The sequence below is a fragment of the Nansenia antarctica genome, assembly GCF_963989245.1.
Source record: "Nansenia antarctica genome assembly, chromosome: 11".
NCBI lineage: Eukaryota > Metazoa > Chordata > Actinopteri > Argentiniformes > Microstomatidae > Nansenia > Nansenia antarctica.
In genome coordinates, this window is record NC_137681.1 from 6,243,885 (window position 1) to 6,262,758 (window position 18,874).

Genomic DNA, 18,874 nt, shown 5'->3' on the forward strand with positions numbered 1-18,874 from the left:
GCTGCTAAGGATGACAGTTATCACCTGAACAATAGCAATGGAATTCCAAACCCAACCAGAGGGTGCATGGAATGTTGCGAGATTAGCATTGGGATGCTTGACATATCTACACACACATTTTCTATTGCATTTTTTCTATCATTGCTCATAAACCTGCACGGCTTACATCACCACCTGGGTATGGTGTTTTTTTTTTAGACCAGCGCTGTCTCCTTATCGCTGCATTAAAAGCATAATATCTAATAGCTAAAGCATTATTCAGAAATAGCAGTGTGTGGTTTGAGCTGATTACACAAGCATATTTCATATCAAATCATGTCTACAACTTCTGACCCACTCACTGACTCACAGGGTTCCCACACCTTCTGAAACATCCAATTCAAGCACCTTTCAAGGACTTTCAAGACAAATTCAAGGCCCCAACACGGCATAGTTTGAGACATAACTAGTTGACGAGCCATGTAAAACATTTTTGAATATAGATATTGAGAGAGAGAGAGAGAGAGAGAGAGAGAGAGAGAGAGAGAGAGAGAGAGAGAGAGAGAGAGAGAGAGAGAGAGAGAGAGAGGGAATTCAAGCACTTTCAATGACCCATGTCTATTTTCAAAAACGTTTAAGACCTTTTTCTCAAATTCACAAACTTTCAAGGATTTCAAGGACCCGTGGGAACCCTGGACTCAGCACCGAGATGGAGAGTGTGTCCGTGTGTCCGTGTGTCTTACTTTGAACGTGGCCGCCACGTTTGTGAAGTTGGCGATGCTTCCTCCGATGATCAGCACCTTCCCTGGACGAGGCAGAGAGAGAGAACAACATTAGGAGGTGCTGCTGCTAAGACTTCCTGTCAACAACAAAGAGCTAAAGATCTGTCTGGACACCGCAGAAAGTGACGTGAGGAGGAACATCCATTTCGGATCAAAAATGTTGTTAATGGACTGCACTTATATAGCGCCTTTATCCAAAGCGCTTTACAACGGCCTCTCATTCCCCCATTCCCCCATTCACACCCATTCACACCAATGGCAGCAAGCTACCATGCAAGGCGCCGACCCGCTCACTAGGAGCAATTTGGGGTCGTTCAGTGTCTTGCCGAAGGACACTTTGACATGTGGCCAGCCGGGGCTCGAACCGCCGATCTGCCAACCTTGCGATCATTAGACGGCGGCTCTACCTCCTGAACCACAGCCGCCCCTGATGTTGTTAAAGTGCCGCAGGTACGGGAGGAAAGCCTTTCTGGCCGGCACCTAAATGTAACGCAATGTGACATTCTTGTCACAACATGGATTTCATAACCGTGAGAGGTGACCCCCCACCTTCCAGGTGTTTCTCCCGGGTCATGAGGGAGAGGATGGTCTTGGCGTAGTCGTAGGTCTGCTGCTCGCTGGGCGCCCCGGAGTACTCCCCGTAGTTGGCCAGCTCGTCTACTCCACCCAGGTCACAGATGGTGTCACTAGATGTGTGAGGGGGGGAGAGTGTGAGGGTGTGGGGAGAGAGGGACAGGGGAAGAGTGTGAGAGTGTGGGGAGAGAGGGACAGGGGAAGAGTGTGAGAGTGTGGGGAGAGAGGGACAGGGGAAGAGTGTGAGGGTGTGGGGAGAGAGGGACAGGGGAAGAGTGTGAGGGTGTGGGGAGAGAGGGACAGGGGAAGAGTGTGAGGGGGAGGGACAGGGGAAGAGTGTGAGGGTGTGGGTGTGGGGACAGGGGAAGAGTGTGAGGGGGAGGGACAGGGGAAGAGTGTGAGGGTGTGGGGAGAGAGGGACAGGGGAAGAGTGTGAGGGTGTGGGGAGAGAGGGACAGGGGAAGAGTGTGAGGGTGTGGGGAGAGAGGGACAGGGGAAGAGTGTGAGGGTGTGGGGAGAGAGGGACAGGGGAAGAGTGTGAGGGGGGGAGAGAGGGACAGGGGAAGAGTGTCAAGGTCATATTTTGGAAGACAGCTGTGACACAAAAAAGCTCCTGATGGATGCAAGCTCCCGGGGCTGAATGCTAATTTTAGACATTTGCGTGCAGCTCAAACTCAACTGACATCAAAGTGAAAAGAAAAAAATTTTGGGCCAGGAAACCATTGAGCCATCTGAAAAATTATATTTTACCACGTTTTTTAAAATTATAATTTATTCTAACCAGAGAGTCATAGTACCCCCCCCCCCCAGAAAACATAGCATGGGAGAGTGTAATATAATATAATATAATAATATATGCCATTGAGACTGACGCTTTTATCCAAAGCGACTTACATTACATTGCAGTGAGTGCATACATTTTCAGTATATATGGTCCCAACGGGGATCGAACCCACAACCTAAGCGTTGTTAGCGCCGTGCTCTACCGTCTGAGCCACAGAGGACCACAGCGAGGCATAAATGTAGTATTATTCTCTCTGTTTTACCTGTAGACCACCGAGGCCCCTCCCCCTGCCACCATGGTCCAGATCCGCCCGCGAGGGTTCAGGAGGGTGAGCTTCAGACTGGCTCCACTCTTGGCGTCCAGGTCTGCAATATAGGCCTCCTGGAGGGGCGGACAGAGAGCTTGTGACGTTAGAATTATAAGGTTCTATCTCCATTTTTGTCAAAATTGAGTTTTTTTTACATAATCTGATCCATTAGGTGTTTATTAATGCCTGTGTGGTGTTATTTTTAAAATGTTTACATTTTTGAGTAAGTAATTCAAGGTTCCATCTCACAAAACATAATGGAATGTAAAAACGTTGACGCTCAATATCTCTGAACTGCCCTAAACGGAGATAGAACCTTATCATTCTAAGCTCACGAGGTGTCAGAACATCTGGAGGGAGGTAGGACATCTCAGCACTGAGGGCCTGAGGCGGCAGCCAAACGTTCAAGTAACTAGGTCACCACTAGACAGTAAGCAGGGTTCCACATTAACGGTTGCTCGCTTGCCCGGAACAAGTAAAACATTCGCCGGGTTTGTTTGCGCGAGCCCGACGACGCTGCTGGATCCTGGATCTGTGTATCGGTGTGCAGGAAGAACAACGGACGGCGCAGGCGCCAGACCAGACTAGATGATCGTGGAGTGAAGATATTATTAAAGCGTACGCGCCTGTCGATCACCCGTCGCATCGCGTACGCTTTAATAACATCTTCACTCCGCTATCATCTAGTCTGGTCTGGCGCCTGCGCCGTCTGTTGTTCTTCCTGCACACAGGTAAACAGATCCAGGATCCAACGTTGGGCTCACGCAAACAAACCCGGCGAATTCTTTACTTGCTCCGGGCCAGCGGGCAAGCGTTAATGTGGAACCCTGCAGTACATCTGGAGGGAGGTAGGACATCTCAGCACTGAGGGCCTGAGGCGGCAGCCAAACATTCAAGTAAGTAGGTCACAACCAGACAGTAAGGCGATACAGTAACTAAGAATTAAATAATAGATAATAGTTATGGAAGTATGCTTGCTATGGATACATCTGGAATACATTTAGGAGAATTCTGACTTGGATTTAGCAGCCACACTCTCGGTGTGAGGCACTGAAAAACAGAAAACAGGCGTCGTCATTATTGCACAACTGCTGTCATCCTCTCAAATATCACCTCAGGGTAGGCCTCTCTGCCGAAGGGTGGGGGGAACTCCACCTCGCCCCACTTGGCCTTGCAGATGTAGTCGGCTGTGGCGTCGATTTTGGCCGCCATGTCGAGGACGAACACACCCTCTTGTGTGACCACTGGAGGGGGGGGAGAGGGAGAGAGAGAGAGAGAGAGAGAGAGAGAGAGGGGGGGGGGGAGAGACAGAGAGAGAGGGAGAGGGAGAGAGAGAGGGAGAGAAGGAGAAAGGGAGGGAGGGACAGAGAGAGAGAGAGCATCATACCGTCAGTCAATATCTAAACTATATTTGGACCGCGGCCTTCCAAGTATACTTAGTTATAAAAAAGCAAGTGTAGTGTAGATTTACAAATAAATAAATCTATGGTCGAAGGAGTCTTTGTGCTGGTCGATCCCCACGACTGGATTCATAGTGGGAACTTTCTTGCATTAAGAGGCGCAAACTTAGCTTGGCTGTACGGGGTTGACTCCCCTGACATGACAGCCAAGTGGACTTACCCAGCGGGTTGATCTCCAGGTAGGTGAAGTAAAGGTCTTCATACAGGTTGAAGAGACCCACGATGAAACTGGCCAGGACCCTGCATGACAACACACAGGCATAGTGGAAAAAACATCACATTAGAACTGAGCTGTGAAGAGTTAATAAAATAACCTCATCAAGTATCTCAAAATGACAGGTGTATGAAGTGAAGGCTGAAACCAGCAAGTCAATCTGGTAGTACCGTACTACAATTGGTTACATTACATCCCTTGTCCTTGCTTTACAAAACATCTTGCAGTGGAACTCTAACTATGTTTTTGGCAAACTATCAACAGTTTTAAAGTACTAATAGTGTCTAATAGCATAGTTTAGCCGCATGTATGTCATGAGAAGCAGCTCGTAGGCTCTCAGTGGTTCACCACAGAAACTCTAACCCTAACCCTCAGGGACGTGACAACGCTGTTGAACTACGTCCGGCCCCTCCTCAGAGGGTGGGCATGAGAAGGTTACAAATAAACTAGAGGAGGTCTCATTGAGTTAGACTCATCCAGCCATTTTCACAGATTGTGGCTTTAGGAATCCGATTATTTATTTATCCTTCGTTCAACCAGACGAGTCACGTTGACATTTTCATCTCTTTTAAAAAGTGGCCAAGACAGCAGCATAGACACAGGTCATACAGACACAACACAGCATACCACATATCAGCTGCTTGGTAATAAGAAGAATCTGTATTGTTACGAAGACCAATACAATTCTAATGATACCAAACCATCGTCAGGAAGGAGTGAGAAAGGGAGGAAAAGAGGGAGGGACAGTGAACACACCAGCGTGTTCTCTCCTCACTATTTCCTCTACAGAGTGATACACAGGATGTGGAAGTGGGGGGGGGCTTTATGCTATAACACCATGACTAATCAAATGCAATTGTAACATGGCGCTGGTTCAAATATCTCGGCCTCCACTACCGAATGGAACATAATATGTGGAGGGGGTGAGGGGACGACGACCATAAAACCACGCTCAAATGTTAACAGCTATGGGTTGGTTCTATCCCCATGGCAACGCATCGCTAGGGCAACGTATCGTGGGGGAGGATAGACCTGCAGGGTTCCCACACCTTCTGAAACATCAAATAATTCAAGCACCTTTCAAGCACCTTTTAAGCACCTTTCAAGATTCAATTCCCTCAAATTGAAGGACCCAACACGGGATAGTTTAGGGTTAGGACAGTCCTGAGTCACTTACTCCTTCTTGTCTTCGGGGACGTGTGTGAGGAGCTGCTCCAGGACGGCGTCTTCGCTCAGCTTCTCGTCCACGGCCACCAGCAGCCTCTGGGCCACGGCGTCCACGTCGCCCACGTCCACGCCGCCCTCGTGGTGGAAGAGCACGTAGTCGCCCTCCCGCGTGGCGTAGATGCACACGTAGAACTCCTCCTCCTGAGGAACGGAGGTTAGAGGGAAGTTAGACAGAAGTTAGAGGGAACCGGAACCACACACACGCACACACACACACACACACACACACACACAATAATAATACATTAGACTTATATAGCGCTTTTCTCAAACACTCAAAGACGCTTTACAAACTGAAAAGATCGAGTAGCAATAATAAAAATAAAAATAAATAAAATAAAGTATTGGGGCCTAATTATGGTAGTGCTGGGGACACATGGGAAGGGGAGGGGGAGAGGGTTAACTGGTGAAGGCGAGCTCGAAGAGGTGGGTTTTGAGGGCCTGTTTAAATGTTGGCACATGTAGAATGCAACATGTAGAATGCACTGGAAGGGTTTTGTAAAAAAGTGGCATTGGAAGGAGCTTTATTGACCTTCGTTATTTATTTGTTGAATACATGCAAACTATTGTTTGATCCCATAAAGACACAAGGACACTAGACCGGCAAATCCAAATAAAATTAAAATATAGAATCACCACACACACGGTGGACACAGCCCTGAACACACACATTATAGATAATATAAGTACAGATATGAATGTTCCACTAAACGCTCATGTGCGCGCACGAACACACACACACACACACGCACACACACACACACACACACACACACACACACACACACCATGGTATGCGGAAGGACACACGTTACCTGTGTATGTGCAACGAACGGCTCAATGAGAAAGTTCTTCAGGATGCCTTTTGCTTTCGCCACCTGGGGAGACAAGGAGACCCATGTTACAAACAGTCTAGGTAGAGAGGGAGACCCATGTTACAAACAGTCTAGGTAGACAAGGAGACCCATGTTACAAACAGTCCAGGTAGAGAAGGAGACCCATGTTACAAACAGACTAGGTAGAGAAGGAGACCCGTGTTACAAACAGTCTAGGTAGAGAGGGAGACCCATGTTACAAACAGTCCAGGTAGAGAAGGAGACCCATGTTACAAACAGTCCAGGTAGAGAAGGAGACCCATGTTACAAACAGTCCAGGTAGAGAAGGAGACCCATGTTACAAACAGTCTAGGTAGAGAAGGAGACCCATGTTACAAACAGTCTAGGTAGAGAAGGAAACCCATGTTACAAACAGTCTAGGTAGAGAAGGAGACCCATGTTACAAACAGACTAGGTAGAGAAGGAGACCCATGTTACAAACAGTCTAGGGAGACAAGGAGACCCATGTTACAAACAGTCTAGGTAGAGAGGGAGACCCATGTTACAAACAGTCTAGGTAGAGACGGAGACCCATGTTACAAACAGACTAGGTAGAGAGGGAGACCCGTGTTACAAACAGACTAGGTAGAGAGGGAGACCCGTGTTACAAACAGACTAGGTAGAGAAGGAGACCCATGTTACAAACAGTCTAGGTAGAGAAGGAGACCCGTGTTACAAACAGTCTAGGTAGAGAAGGAGACCCATGTTACAAACAGTCTAGGTAGAGAAGGAAACCCATGTTACAAACAGTCTAGGTAGAGAAGGAGACCCATGTTACAAACAGTCTAGGTAGAGAAGGAGACCCATGTTACAAACAGACTAGGTAGAGAAGGAGACCCATGTTACAAACAGACTAGGTAGAGAAGGAGACCCATGTTACAAACAGACTAGGTAGAGAAGGAGACCCATGTTACAAACAGACTAGGTAGAGAAGGAGACCCATGTTACAAACAGTCTAGGTAGAGAAGGAGACCCATGTTACAAACAGTCTAGGTAGAGAAGGAGACCCATGTTACAAACAGTCTAGGTAGAGAAGGAGACCCATGTTACAAACAGTCTAGGTAGAGAAGGAGACCCATGTTACAAACAGTCCAGGTAGAGAAGGAGACCCATGTTACAAACAGTCCAGGTAGAGAAGGAGACCCATGTTACAAACAGTCTAGGTAGAGAAGGAGACCCATGTTACAAACAGTCCAGGTAGAGAAGGAGACCCATGTTACAAACAGTCTAGGTAGAGAAGGAGACCCATGTTACAAACAGTCTAGGTAGAGAAGGAGACCCATGTTACAAACAGACTAGGTAGAGAAGGAGACCCATGTTACAAACAGTCTAGGTAGAGAAGGAGACCCATGTTACAAACAGTCTAGGTAGAGAAGGAGACCCATGTTACAAACAGACTAGGTAGAGAGGGAGACCCATGTTACAAACAGTCCAGGTAGAGAAGGAGACCCATGTTACAAACAGTCTAGGTAGAGAAGGAGACCCATGTTACAAACAGTCTAGGTAGAGAAGGAGACCCATGTTACAAACAGACTAGGTAGAGAAGGAGACCCGTGTTACAAACAGACTAGGTAGAGGATTTCATTATCATCAACGCTGCAAAGCTAGGTCTGAAGAAATGGCAATGTTATTATTCCATTTCAGTCATGACAGAAGAACTCCTTGTATTGATTGGTAATAAACATGTATGCAAATTGTTATACACTTGGTCTTGGCATAATGATGATAACAATGGTAAATGGACTGCACTTCTATAGCGCCTTTATCCAAAGCGCTTTACAACGGCCTCTCATTCACACACACATTCACACACCAATGGCGGCAAGCTACCATGCAAGGCGCCGGCCCGCTCACTGGGAGCAATTTGGGGTTCAGTGTCTTGCCCAAGGACACTTCGACATGCGGTCAGCCAGGGATCGAACCGTCTGCCAACCTTGCGATCATTAGACGCCGACTCTACCTCCTGCACACACCCTTGGTCAATGTTAATACTCGATTACCCTTTGCACTACTGCTGTTTACAAAGCGTTAGGGTTAGGATTTACTACCTTTGCACATACTTTTTGATATAGCCTCTCCATACATCTATATTACACCATACCCATACTGTACATAACTATATTCACTGTGTACACCATACCCATACTGTCCATAACTACCTTCACTGTGTACATAGCTTACTGCTATCTTCTCCTGCATTTATCTCTAACCACCATACATGCATACTGCATCATACTGCATTCTAGTGTAGCAGATTGATATTTTATTCCACTTGTCATGTCCTGTCTTTACCCGTGGACCACCCTCTGTGCCCCTGTAGATCTAGGGCGGGAACCCCTCTTCCCCTCTCTACCACGAGAGGTCCCAAGGGTAGGTTCTAATGTCCTAAGCACCTGATCATTTAGTTGATTTAACATGAAAAATGTCTTCTAGTTTTCTTTTCATAATTAGTTGTGTAATATTTCATTTAATATGCTGACAAGTGTCATGTGGTTATGTTAATCCTTTTATTCATTTATCAATGTTTTCTTTTGTCGTGTATAAGGACTAGCATAGTAACTAGCTAGCTGTCACATTTTCTTTTGTTGTAGTGAATGGTGCTTGAGTGACCGCGAGTCTGTGAGGGTTCTAATATTTGCGTTTTGATCGCCAGATTGCCTGAGATGAATAAATGGCTGCAGCCAATGAGGACCGAGACATCTTTATTTGACAACACAACGCAGAGCAGATTACTACCGCTACACCTGCATACTGTACCTATCACTATCATGTTTCATCACTGTTTGCACTTCAGATTAGATGCTAAACCTCATCGCATCTCGTTCTGGTACTTGTACGCTGCAATGACAATGACAACATAAAATTGTATCTAATCTAATATTTGTTTAAAAGGTGCTCCCAGTACAGGGGAATGCATAAACAATACCTGGCAATACCAAGCTACAGGCAGGGAGCACAATACAGTCAGTCCTCTGACGTACACAATAGAACTGCTGACGGTTAGGGTGGAAGTGAAATGGGTTCGGGAGGCAACAGACAAATTAATGAGGTTTTAACAGCGGCAGTATACAGAGACAGGCTGACAGCTTCACATGTAAACACGTCAAGTTTCCTCCCTGAGTGGAGGAGTGTCGCTCGTTCCATTTAGAAGAGACAGATAAAAGCACAAACTCACTGGTGGGTAATTATGGTGCTGCAAAAACAATACATCAAACGTTTATCCTAGAAAGGAGGAAAAGTAGCAGTGGAATAGGGGAAAGAAAAAACAGCGTTGGAGCGATGCTGTTTTGACAGGGCTGGCACATCAAAATAGCCTCCCTGACGTTGGCACGCTATAGGCTCTGACCCAGGTTCTAAAGATAACCCGGCCTCCTCCGGAGCTGGACAGTGAGGGGGACATATGGCAACCTCAGCCACGTAGGTGTCCACGCCGGAGACTCGTGAACGAGTAAACAACACCGGTATACCACATCATGACGTTAGAATTATAAGGTTACTTTTTTACATAATCTGATCCATTAGGTGTTTATTAATGCCTGTGTGGTGTTATTTTAAAAATGTTGACATTTTTGAGTTAGTAATTCATAAAATACAAAGGTTCCATCTCACAAAACATAATGGAATGTAAAAACTTTACATGCTCAATATCTCTGAACTACCCTAAACGGAGATAGAACCATATAATTCTAAGCTCACGACATAACGTAATAACTTTTATTTGTATAGCACTTTTTCTGCAAACGTTGCAGCTGAAAGTGCTTTAATCATTATATAAATCATCATTTAATTGTTTAGTCACTTAAAGGCAGTATTAAAAAGATGGGGTTTTAGTCTTGACTTGGAAATATTTGCTGAGGTTGCATCCCTAATGTAAACTGGCAGTGCATTCCACAACTTGGGTGCGTAAAATGAGAATGCAGCCTGTGAGCTCTATTGGGCTGATCAGATATTCTGGTGCTGTGCCAGTGAGAGCTTTGTAAACAAGCAGAAGGATCTTGAAATCTATTCTGAACTTAACAGGAAGCCAGTGTAGAGTCTCTGAAATAGGAGTTATATGAGCTCTTCTGCTTGTTTTGGTTAAAACTCTTGCTGCTGCATTTTGGACTAATTGCAGCTGGCCAATAGCTTTCTTTGGAATACCAGAAAGGAGACCGTTACAATAGTCCAAACGGGTAATAACAAAAACATGCATTAACACTTTTGCATCAGCTTGCCGGAGAAAATGTAAATGCTATTGTAGATGATACACCTTCACCAAAACACTTTTTAAAGCCCATATTACTGAGCTTACTGAGCAAATTGCAAATTGCAGTAACCTCTGGCTAAATAGTAGTAGCAGCAAAATAGGATAACAATATTTTGTTAACTATCCCTTTAAGACTGTAGTCAACCTGATCAACAGACAGTGAAATATGAACAGAGGAATGGGGGCCTCCCTCTTGACTAGCTAGACGGCATAGTTGTTCTGAAACAAGCAGTGTGTCCTGGATTAACAGCCTCCTGAAAAAGACATCCGTCCGCATGCCACACATTCACCGCATTAGCTAGCTGAGCAGAGCCAGGCTGATGGGTTTGGGGGGGAATCTGCCCACTGTATGAGTAGAGATCTCTCCATTATCCTGAAGCGTTGTGACTCCACTACCTCAGCCTCGTCTTAACCTCTCCAACAGAGCAGCGAACAGGCCCCGTTTCCACTTACTACCAATTCAAATGACACAGATATGAGAGGAAGTGTGTGAAAAAAAAAAATCTTCAGGAATTTCTGCAGGAAGCAATAAGGAAGCTCCACTTGACCCGTTGGAGTGCTAGGTAGAGCCAGACAGACCTACCCTTTAAATCCCTGCAACTCTCCAAGGAGTATGGCAAGGGGAAAGGACCGGGGTCATGAAAATAAACTAGGTGTGGTAGTTTAGAGTTCAGGAATCGCGCTCCTGTGATGGGAGGATGTCCTCTTGGGCTAACGGTAGAAGCTTGGGTCTAACCACACGGGAGGACCAAGGGTTCGAACCCCCGCCTGTCAGATAGGCAAAAGTCTTTCTTCACAGGGTGTAGTATAACTAGAGAATACCAGTGGTCGTCCACAAACCAGGGTTCCCACACCTTCTGAAACATCAAATCAATCAAGCACCTTTCAAGCACCCCACCTTCAAGGACTTTCAAGACTCAATTCCCTCAAATTCAAGGACCCAACAACACGGCATAGTTTGAGACAGATCTAGATGAGAATTTATATAATAGGAACTATCCGCTCACAGACAACAATTAAAAAGAGAGAGAGAGAGAGAGAGAGAGAGAGAGACAGAGACAGAGAGAGAGAGAGACAGACAGAGAGAGAGAGAGAGACAGAGAGAGAGAGAGAGAGAGAGAGAGAGAGACAGAGAGAGAGAGAGAGGGGAATTCAAGCACTTTCAATGACCCATGTCTATTTTCCATGTCTAAGACCTTGATTTCTTTTTCTCAAATTCACAAACTTTCAAGGATTTCAAGGACCCGTGGGAACCCTGACAAACTCAGTCGTGTCTCATTTAAAAAAAAAAAAAAAAATCTCCTGTATAATCCTTGTCCTAAGTATACAATCAATGTGTTTTCAACTGGCTGTGTCCTAGCAATTTTTGTGTGTGATTTATTTACTGTAGTCTACGTTCAATAGACCTCTATTTTGACCACATATGTAGGTATGTGCAATATGTCTAGTGTATATGTACAGTTTGACCTACTGCTCATTTTGTATTGTCATAAAAACTTCAATAAACAAAGTTGTGGGAAAAAAACAACAACAATAAAACAACTCACAGTGGTCTCCCTCATGAGGCGGGGCTTGAGCCAATCCTGGACGCCCTGAAGGTCCAGGTCGACGCCCACCAGGCCCAGCTTCCCCCGGCGCTTGATCAGCTGGTCTGGTTTCACCACCAATCGCTGCAGAGGAACGGATTAAATGGTACATGTTAAATGGACTGCACTTATATAGCGCCTTTATCCAAAGCACTTTACAACGGCCTCTCATTCACCCATTCACACACACATTCACACACCAATGGCAGCAAGCTACCATGCAAGGCGCAGGCCCCGCTCACTGGGAGCAATTTGGGGTTAGGTGTCTTGCCCAAGGACACCTCGACATGCGGCCAGCCGGGGCTCGAACCGCCGATCTGCCGACCTTGCGATCATTAGACGGCGGCTCTACCTCCTGCGCCACAGCGCACAACGACAACACAGAGGCACATTTTTACTTTTACAGATGAGTTCAATGACAAGGTCTCTATGTAAGTTAAGGACAGACCATCAGTGTGAATTGTGCATGTGTCAATAGAGTAGATTAGATTAGATAACCGCCAATCAAAAAGTCTCTTCAGAGTATTTTAGATGATTTTGGGCACCACCCTAAAAAAATGCTGACAATTAAATGTCGGTTACAGTGCTCACTGTCCAGATAAACAGAACCAAAGTGTTGTATTGAAGTTTGTCCTTGTCCAATTTCAGGGTAGGGAACCAAATATGTGACTGTAATTTGTGTGAACTATCCCGTTAGTGTCTGAATCAAGTCATTGTGATCTCTATGCCTACTACACGAGTCACAACTAATAAAGAAGACAGACAGTGATGGGACAGTTCAGGGCTCAGGGTTCAAGGTTCAGAGATGGGACAGAGTTCAAGGTCCACAGTTCAGGGTTCAAGGATGGGACAGAGTTCAAGGTTCACAGTTCAAGGTTCAGAGATGGGACAGAGTTCAAGGTTCACAGTTCAAGGTTCACAGTTCAAGGTTCAGAGATGGGACAGAGTTCAAGGTTCAGAGATGGGACAGAGTTTAAGTTTCACAGTTCAAGGTTCACAGTTCAGGGTTCAGGGTTCAAGGATGGGACAGAGTTCAAGGTTCACAGTTCAAGGTTCAGGGTTCAAGGATGGGACAGAGTTCAAGGTTCACAGTTCAAGGTTCAGGGTTCAAGGATGGGACAGAGTTCAAGGTTCAAGGGCGGGCCTCACCTCGGTGAGCAGCCAGGGGTGGTCCTGGGTGAGGCGGTCCCAGTCGGTCTCAGACGTGACGTTGGCGTAGTGGAAGCGGTTCTGCACGGCGGCCGAGGTGCAGATGTACTTGTAGAGGAACTCCTTCCCCGTCTGCTCCGAGATGGCTTTGGCCGACATGGCGATTCACTCTGTTGGCTAGCTAGCAGAGGGGCCTGGGAAAGAAGAGGACACAAATCTGTTAGTTCAGGGAGTTAACCAACCCCCACAAATCACATATCCAAACACTTGTGTTCCTCAAAAGGTTGAGTTGAGTCCATATCCTAGCCCACCTGGTGTGTAAATCCTACTATTAAAGGGGTGCAAAAACTTGATGGCGACCGTTTTAAGTTTTTCCCTTTGAATCAGTAGGCCTACCTTATTTATTTATTATACCTGTGACCAGGTGTGCACTCTGGCCAATTTAAGACATCAATTAACATATTAACTAATCAATTAAAGACATTCATACAGTACAGGCCAAAAGTTTGGACACACCTTCTCATTCAATGCGTTTCCTTTATTTTCATGACTATTTGGTACATTGTAGATTCTCACTGAAGGCATCAAAACTATGAATGAACACATAGGAATTATGTATTTAACAATAAAGTGTGAAAGAACTCTAAATATGTCTTATAATTTAGATTCCTCAAAGTAGCCACCCTTTGCTTTTTTGTTGTTAATAAAATATATAAGAATAATATTAAATATAATATGTGTTAATAATAATATGTTATTATATATATATATATATAATATTATTATTATATATTTTAATAACAACAACAAAAATATATTTGATTAACAACAAAAAAGCAAAGGGTGGCTACAAAGGGTGGCAACTTGAGGAATCTAAAATATAAGACATATTTAGAGTTATTTCACACTTTTTTGTTAAGTACATCATTCCACGTGTTCATTCATAGTTGTGATGCCTTCAGTGAGAATCAACAATGTAAATAGTCATGAAAATAAAGGAAACACATTGAATGAGAAGGTGTGTCCAAACTTTTGGCCTGTACTGTATATCAATAAAGTCGGAGAGCGAGAGGAGAGGAGTTGAGGCATTGTGCGCACCACCAAGCACATGCTAGCCAAACCTAGCCCAACTACAGCCTAGACGAGGCATGACACGGAACCTTCAGGCATCAATCCCCAAATTGATTAGTAGCTAATGATTGGCACCATGAATCCATCCAACTCTTTTGGGGGACTGTGTGAAAACATCTGCCAGAAAGTTTTGGGGGGTGAACAAATGTTTTTTTAACGACCCAACTGCAAGATAATCACAACCCCTCCTGTGACGGGGGCTGGGTGGGATAACAGATCAACACCATCTGCTGTTTAAACTTAATTAGGCCTCCTTCATCCCCTTTGGTCTGTTTGGAAACCTTGTTTGGTTTAAAAAGAAAAACCCTGCATGATACATTAAACCAGTTTAGCACAAGACCTGCAGTGCAGACACGGTGGCTCTCCCAGGGACACAGGAACACTAATATGACCCGAGTCACCCAAGCTCACTTATCAGTGTTGGAGGAACATGGGCATCCAAGGACACCGTGGGCTGCTGTAACAGCAACTAGACATTACAAATACAGAATGAAAAAAAAAAAACAGCACTGCAGCCAACACTAGAAAAGGGTTGATAACTGACCATGACACTACAAAAACAAGAGCCCCCTCTCTCTCTTCAACTACAGAAGGCTGTAGGTTGGAAAGGTTTATGGGTTTCACTAGTGTAGTTAGTTACAAATCAATGTGTGTCGTGGTTATTTGACCTAGTATGACATGAGCCATGTTTCAATGTGTTGTTTAGATTAGGGACATACAGTATTGTGTTTTTTTCTCAAGATGCTGTTCGTGGCAGGGATAACAAAATATCCAGCTATGACAAACTCTTCAACTGTACTTTTTCTAGCATAGTTCGCTGGGAAAATGTCTCATCTGACCGGTAACTCAGAATATAATCAATAATATGGTCCCTGACAAATTGTGTTTGACAACAACAACAACTCTAGGTTGTTTCACAAATAAATAAGTTGGGAATGTTATAAGAATGTACTGAAGAGTTGTGGTGTGGTTGTATGGGTTGTTGGGGGCGTTGGTTGCAGGATGTGGCCTTGTTGTCTTGTTTTGTTATTATGTGTGTTTTAAAAGAAAATAAGGAAACATTTGATCACAAAAAAAAAAGAATGTACTGAAGCATACACCCATAGATCGCCATCGGGGGGGAAAAATGCCAGGGCTGTTTCTCTGGCTCCAAGTCAGAGTCTTTTACAGTGTGTCTGCGCGTCGATACAAACCTTTAGTCAACAAAACAGCCTTTGTGCAATGGTATACTGTACACCAACAGAGAGCAAACTAGCTTCACGGCTGGAACCCTAATGGCAGACGACACTAACAGTTACAATAAGTGAGCCCTTATAAAAAATAAGCATTAGGAATATCACGAGGGAGAGAGCAAGCCCACTAATTAACCACACAATGTATGAGGTGTGTCACCACGGCAACACAGTCCTAGCGGTATGGTCCCTAATTTGAACTGAGTGCTGTCCTGAACTGAAAGGTTGAACTTGCATCACTTTTTGACCTATTTATACATTGGCATACACCATACTGTACATAGCTACGTTAACTGTACATAGCCTACTACTAATCCTCTCCTTACTTACTTGCCGTACTTGCCATACTGAACCTAACACGATCACTATCGTGTTTCATATCACTATTTGCTCTTCTGGTCGTTAGACGCTAAACTGCATGTTGTTGTCTGGTAGTCTGATACTGATTAATCTAAAACTAAATCATAAAATAACAAAAACAGAAAGCAAGCCAGTGCTTCCTGTTTTGGCTAGTTGGCTATTTCAAGAGCACATTTATCAGTAGGCCTAGATGATCAAAATAAACATTCATAAAAGTTTAACCTTGTTTGGAGTGTGTCTGGCTGACTTTTATGAAGTTATTGCTCTAAATTGAGGACCAGCACCCTTGTAAGTAACATTAAGAGCAGTCAAAGAATTTTTTTCTGACAATGCGCAAATAATAGGCTACCTAATTCTATACTGTCCTGAACATTTTAATCACATCCTAGAATCCAAGTCACTCAACAACCAAGAGCCTGTTGCCTTAGTATTTTTTGGTAACATAATACACAGGGGAGGGGAAAAAAACTCTGACAGCCTGCATCATAAAGTGACAAACGTTACAAAATATATGGATGGGCTTGTCATTAGCTCCTTGACAACTCAGTCCCTACCCACACTGCCCTGGAGGCAGCCTACAGGGGGGAGGGAGGGTACTCGGCTATGTGGAATATTACCTAGGGATGAAAGAATTCTCAAGGGTTAGGAAACAAGTTAGAAAATACATGACAAGTTTACCCGGAATGACGATAGTGGCTTTACTTGCATTCCTGCTTTCTGACACATGTAGCATGTTGCCAGACGAGCTAGGCCTGTCCAACATCCATTCATTGATCTGAGGTCTAGCCTTTATGCTGCCACATCACACCCATGGGCCTTGGGCGAGAGCAGTATTGTCTCCAAAAAGGGTTAAATGCCTTCACATAACCTAACTAATATGATCCACAAGCCGCTACCTGTATTATGACTTAGTAATCGCCTTTATCATTGTAAACAATGATAGCCTACGGCAAGTGAGAGCTGTTAGGATACATAATCTTATCTGTTGTTTTAACAACCTTTTATAACTTTTGAGATAGTAGTACTGTCTGGGAGACGGTCACCTAGAGACCTTCAACATCACTGATCAACAAGTCTGACATAGCCTAGATCAAAATGAGACACTAACACATCTAACTAGACTGATTGTCATGATATATATATATATATATATATATATATATATATATATATATATTTTAACATCTGACACTTGTCATCCTGGACATGAACGTGTCCAGAAATGAAAATGCCATGTCCGTTTCTGTCAGTCATCCTAATCCACAGGGGCGGGTCATTGTTTGAAGTCATTTATTTAGCCAGGCTGTTGTGTTTGAAGTCATTTGAAGCCAGTTTCAGACCAGTACTGTGATGGATAGTACTGCCAACACCACCAATGGCAAACAGCAACACCTTCTTGCAGTAGATCAGGAGAATAGGGGCATTAGCAGAAACAGCTGGCATGCAAACAAGGACAGGAGGAGGTGAGAAGCAGCAACCATCTAACCAGCCTCTTCTGATGTCTAAACATGTTCTTCTTCAAAGCACTTTCATCCACCACCTCCTCAAATAACCAACTAGTTGGTTCAATGAAAAGGTAGGTAGCTATAGTATTAGGCCCCTAAATGTTTAGTTTAGTTGTTAGTTCTGTTATGTTGCCCTGGCTCTGGAAGACAGTTCTGTTTCGAGGAGGCTCATGATGTTTCGCCACCAAACCAAGGTACCTAACTAACTAACTAGGGTTAGGACAGCTCCACTCACAGCTTACCTGACTGCCTAACTAGCTAACGAGGTCATTAGGATGCTGGCTGGTTATATAGATAGACACACACACAGGAGTAGCTCCACACACACACACACACACACACACACACACACACACACACACACACACACACACAGACACACAGACACACAGACACACAGACACACACACACACACACACACACACATATATACACACACACACACACACACACACACACACACACACAGTTGCTGCTGCACGTAGCCGCTAGCTAGCTAGCTTAGCAACTGTAACATTAACGCTCAACGTTCCACCATCCTAATTCAACCGTCTTGGGGAAAAACGTACAAAAATGCAACTATGTCTGTCCACGTTTACCTTGTTTAATGAGTATTTCACGCCCTCGGAGTGGAGCAGTTCCTTAGTTGTTGGGTGACACTCTCTCTCTCCAAGCCTTCTGTGTGTCCGTGTCTCTCAGCCACCTCACTCCTCTGGTCGCCCCACAATCTGGCGATGCGATTACGCGACTCCGTCAGGCTCTCCCATTGGCTCAGACGCGACCACGTGGCCCAGCCCCATCCACGCCATCCACGCCCACCACCTTTTATTTATAATTATAATAAAGAGAGCGACCTGCCTAAATAACCAGCCAGCCATTTGTCGTGGAGCAACATACCGTACAACTAGGTTTTGTTGCAGTCACCCACCAAATAAACCTGGTCAATTTTAGACACAGTTCTAGACTAAAGAAAGACTTAAAAGGGCCGGTTTCACAGACTAGGCTTAAGCCTAATCCTAGACTAAAAATCATCTTCAATGGAGATTTTACATTGAAAGTGTGATTTAGTCCAGGACTAGGCTTAAACCTTGTCTGTGAAACCGGCCCTAAGGTTGTTATAATAAGTGGCATTTTAGTTGTGTGTAGGCTACCAATAATGAGCATAAATAGTGCAGTAGTAGTCGACTATCATGTAATCCTGCATGACATTATGGTACTAGACATGTATCAGAATGAAAACCATTAAAATGTGAAGAGCAACTTTTGGAAAATGTATGACAACTACGGACACAACACATGTCCAAAGTGTCAGTGAGTAATAATGTAATGTTATCAGTGCGTGTTTTCACATGTGGAAATCTAATTCTAATACAGGGCCGGTTTCACAGACAAGGCTTAAGCCTAATCCTAGACTAAAAAACATCTTCAATGGAGATTTTACATTGAAAGTGTGATTTAGTCCA

The 18,874-nt window shown here is 44.5% G+C and overlaps 1 protein-coding gene across 1 annotated transcript in view; it reads right to left on the minus strand.

Moving 5' to 3' along the window:
• The window catches only part of LOC308167371 (ATP-citrate synthase-like), a 37,814-nt gene extending 19,702 nt beyond the window's left edge, over positions 1-18,112 (minus strand). Inside the window, exons 1-10 of the mRNA XM_080541786.1 lie at positions 18,011-18,112; positions 13,183-13,376; positions 11,995-12,117; positions 6,142-6,204; positions 5,277-5,467; positions 4,046-4,125; positions 3,539-3,669; positions 2,381-2,499; positions 1,311-1,447; positions 723-784 (exon numbers count right to left, since the gene is read on the minus strand). Of these exons, the coding sequence (XP_080397912.1) occupies positions 723-784; positions 1,311-1,447; positions 2,381-2,499; positions 3,539-3,669; positions 4,046-4,125; positions 5,277-5,467; positions 6,142-6,204; positions 11,995-12,117; positions 13,183-13,341 (1,065 nt within the window). The 5' untranslated portion in view covers positions 13,342-13,376; positions 18,011-18,112. The remainder of the gene's footprint in view (positions 1-722; positions 785-1,310; positions 1,448-2,380; positions 2,500-3,538; positions 3,670-4,045; positions 4,126-5,276; positions 5,468-6,141; positions 6,205-11,994; positions 12,118-13,182; positions 13,377-18,010) is intronic.
• Positions 18,113-18,874: the final 762 nt, after the last annotated feature.